Genomic DNA, 3,435 nt, shown 5'->3' with positions numbered 1-3,435 from the left:
CAGACAGCAGACTGTTCTTTCCGTGCAAACAAACTCTGAAATCTGAAGCGAGCCGCCGGAACACATACATACATGCATGATGGTTCAGGTGATCGCATCACGGAATGATTGGAGCGGGCCAGTTCGATTATCAAACTAGCTCTTATCCGGCGAACGGCGACGGGTGACCCACCGGAGAAGACCAGTCCAGCGGCTGTCCGCCACGGCGCCACCGGTGTGGATGCGCAGCCATGCATGCTGGCGCAAATAATTGGCGCCCGCTGCCAGATGCCACCTGATTGATCCGCGATACTACATGTTTACTTGCACGCAAGCAATGGGAATACTGCTACGCACTACGTTCTCTGACAATGGTGAATTATACATGTCGCACGTAACGTACGCGCCTAATGTTACTGCATAGACATTTCTACGTCCGGCTAACTAGCTAGCTAGCTGGTCCTCGACGGTGTCGAGGACCATCTGGTGCACTGCGGCGGCGATGTCGTCCACCGACGTGAGCCGGCACTCGTCCTCCATCTGCATCAGAGAACAGGGTCATGCACGTGCTGAATCATCAATGGCGAAAATGTGGCAAATTAGCCTGGTGCTCACCTTGAGGCTGAAGGAGTAAAAGACCAGGTGGTCGGCGGTGGCGGTGGCGCTGAGGTGGAGCACGGTGAGGCCGAGGCACTGCATCGCCACCGCCATCCTCAGCAGCTGCCTCGGCCGCCGCGGCGCCAGCACCTTCACGTTCGCGTGGCTCTCGGCCACGGCCACCTCCACGTCCGCCAAGCCTCGCCGAACCCCGCGGCCGTTCTCGGAGTCACCAGAGTCGGCGCCAATGCCGGCGGAGTACTGAGGGGATGTGAATAATCCGGTGAACGGCGGCACGGATGGGAGCGGTGAGCGCCGCCGCTTCTCGGCCTCCAGCGACTGCAGCAGCTGCTCCAGCTCCTTGACGAAGTTGATGGCCCCGGCCACGATCGACGCCTGGTCACCCTGCCAGTCAGCCGCAAACGGGTACACAGCACATTCATTAGCTAGGCGGCGAGACAATCAATGCAAAGCATTCGGCGCAGGAGAATGTGCGGCTCCCCGATGCGTGCGCGCGCGGGCACGTCGTACGTGTTCGCCATGGAACTACACAGTAGATTCGCTCCGTGACGCATGGAACCAAGGCGGCATGCATGGCCACGAGGGGCACCAGGATTGGACATCTGTGACAGTGCAATGCAAAGCTAGGGGACAGCGAGCGGTGTGGTGAGAGGCTCAGAGCCGATCCGTCCGTGCGCATCGGCCAGTGGTGACATGACCGGTAAAGCTTATCTTAGGCATATGGTACGTATCGAGGAGCGTTTTGGACCTGCCGGCACAGTGAATGGGGGGCATGTACGTACGTACCCGCTGCGCGTAGGAGGGCGGCATGGCGGAGCGGAGCACGGCGAGGTAGTCGTTCATCTGGCGCCGCCGGTTGCGCTCCACCGCGATGTGGTTGCGCCGCTGGCTCTCCGTCTCCTCCCTGTTCTTCACCGCCTTCGGGCGCCGCCGCCTTTTCCGCACGGCCGCCGCCGACGAGGAGGAGACGGCCTTGGCGCGGCCCGACGATGCAGGCGGCGGCAACACCGGTGGGCAGAAGAGCTTCTCGTCCCACTGCTCCCATGCGGTGGCACCGGCGCTGTACACCGTCGCGCTGACCGCCTCTTCTTGCAGCACCACGCCGCCCTTCTCCTCGAACTCGTCAATGTCGACGCCGCGGCCAAGCGACGGCGCGTGCATGGACATCGCCGCAGCCACCTTGTCCGTGCCGCACGCGAGGTGCTGCCGTGGGAACACCACGGCTTCAAGCGCCATTTCAGCTGCTTACAAGAAACCAATCTACGAATACGAGATTAATTAGGAGAAGGGTCGCCCTCCACGGCGTGGGCTTGCATGGACCTTTGGGAGAAAAGGGGAGGAATGATGCAAGTGAGCTGCATGGTAGCTTTAAAGAGCAACGCGGCATAACAAGGAGACAAACTGACAAAGAACCGGGCTGCCGTCTGCAATGTGGCATGTGGCATGTGGCGATGGGGTAGAAGACGCAGTAGTAGAATGGAATGCCGAAGGGGTATGTGACCAGGGAGGCAAAACGGCACGTATGTACGTACTACATAAAGGGCATCTTTTAGCATATCCTCTAAAAAACTCAATAGAAGTACTTACTCCCTCCCTTCCAATGAATAGTAAGGTGTACTCGCTAATTTTACGTATTTTTTCTTTGACTAAGAGTTCCCAAAATATATAAAGATTGTTGATATAAAATAAGCATCGTTAGAAAGTGTTTTTCAATACGAATCCAACGGTACTAATTGCATACAATATAATCAAGATTTGGTTGCTCAACTCTTTTAGTCAAAGTTCATCATACAATGTGTGTGCACCTTATTCATTGAAACGGAGGTAGTAGTAGAAAAGATTCAATTTAGGGGCTAAACTAGACCTAGGTGATCCCTCAAAGTCTTTTAGAGGAGTACACTTTTTACTCATCTTGGTATCCACTCTCAATTATACTCGGCCGCGTCTTGGCCAGAGAAAAACACATCCCTCCACCATGCGCCTGGAGTCTTCTTCGTAGGCACTGCATCGCTAGTGTTGCCTCCGCCGACAATCAATAGGCTCCATCGAGACCCCACAGCCTCCGCCGCCCTCCTGCCCCACTCCGACTCGCTCGTGTATGCACTATTAATCTTATGCTTGTGTATTTCGAATGTGGTGGATTTATGTAGTACCTCCGATTCAATAATAATAAGTTTCATGATTTTAGTTCACACGACACTTATTATGGATCGGAGAAAGTATTAAATTGCAACAATCACACCTTTCATTTAGAAAGTTAAGTTTAAGGAATCAGCTAGGAATCACTTTTATTTAGCGGACCAAATATAAGGAGTTAAAAGATAAGGAGCCATTTGAGGGTCTAATAATTACTCCTTCCGTTTCTTGATATAAGCCATATCGATTTTGGCATGAAAATTTTAGAACCCACATGGAGGGAGAAACACACCAAGCTTGGGCGGGATTAGGCCTCGACAATTGATATGAGAAAATATAGGACTTTGGAGAAGATAAGGAAATGTAAACTAATCCCTAAATAAATATTCAGACAAGTGCTGCAACGCAGTCACCTTATATTCCCAAAAAATCTTAAAAATACTATACGGTTTATATCTAGGAACGGAGTGAGTATAAAAGATTGGCTAGAAAATGCCCAAAAATAGCTAATCCCTCCGGCTTAGCTAGAGACCACGTAAAGTGATCCTTCCTCCTTAATTATATCCTCTTCCGTGATCCCTTTGTGATCCTTGATGGTAACAGCACTACAGGTGACGTACAGAGTGGTACAATGAGCACTCATGCAACACTCCCAATGGATCCACACATAGCCACAGTGCTGTCTGGCCTCTCACTTTGTTC

The 3,435-nt window shown here is 52.6% G+C and overlaps 1 protein-coding gene across 1 annotated transcript; it reads right to left on the bottom strand.

Moving 5' to 3' along the window:
* Nucleotides 1-324: 324 nt before the first annotated feature.
* LOC124690654 (transcription factor bHLH94-like) lies at nt 325-1,833 on the bottom strand. Its single transcript, XM_047224014.1, has 3 exons — nt 1,384-1,833; nt 595-981; nt 325-519 (listed from the first exon to the last, which is right to left on the bottom strand). The coding sequence occupies exons 1-3, from the start codon at nt 1,831-1,833 to the stop codon at nt 424-426; spliced, it is 933 nt and encodes a 310-aa protein (XP_047079970.1). The 3' UTR covers nt 325-423.
* Nucleotides 1,834-3,435: the final 1,602 nt, after the last annotated feature.

This window comes from Lolium rigidum, chromosome 2 (assembly GCF_022539505.1).
Source record: "Lolium rigidum isolate FL_2022 chromosome 2, APGP_CSIRO_Lrig_0.1, whole genome shotgun sequence".
Classification (NCBI taxonomy): Eukaryota; Viridiplantae; Streptophyta; class Magnoliopsida; order Poales; family Poaceae; genus Lolium; species Lolium rigidum.
Note: the sequence above shows the minus strand (reverse complement) of the source record. Positions and strands in the feature narration are given on the sequence as shown.

Bases quoted from the DNA above. Each gene is read 5' to 3' on its own strand.
- LOC124690654 (XM_047224014.1), bottom strand. From the start codon at position 1,833: ATGGCGCTTGAAGCCGTGGTGTTCCCACGGCAGCACCTCGCGTGCGGC. The intron at 982-1,383 runs GTACGTACGTAC...GCTGACTGGCAG, and splicing joins CGCCCTCCTACGCGCAGCGG to GGTGACCAGGCGTCGATCGT. The intron at 520-594 runs GTGAGCACCAGG...TCTCTGATGCAG, and splicing joins TTTACTCCTTCAGCCTCAAG to ATGGAGGACGAGTGCCGGCT.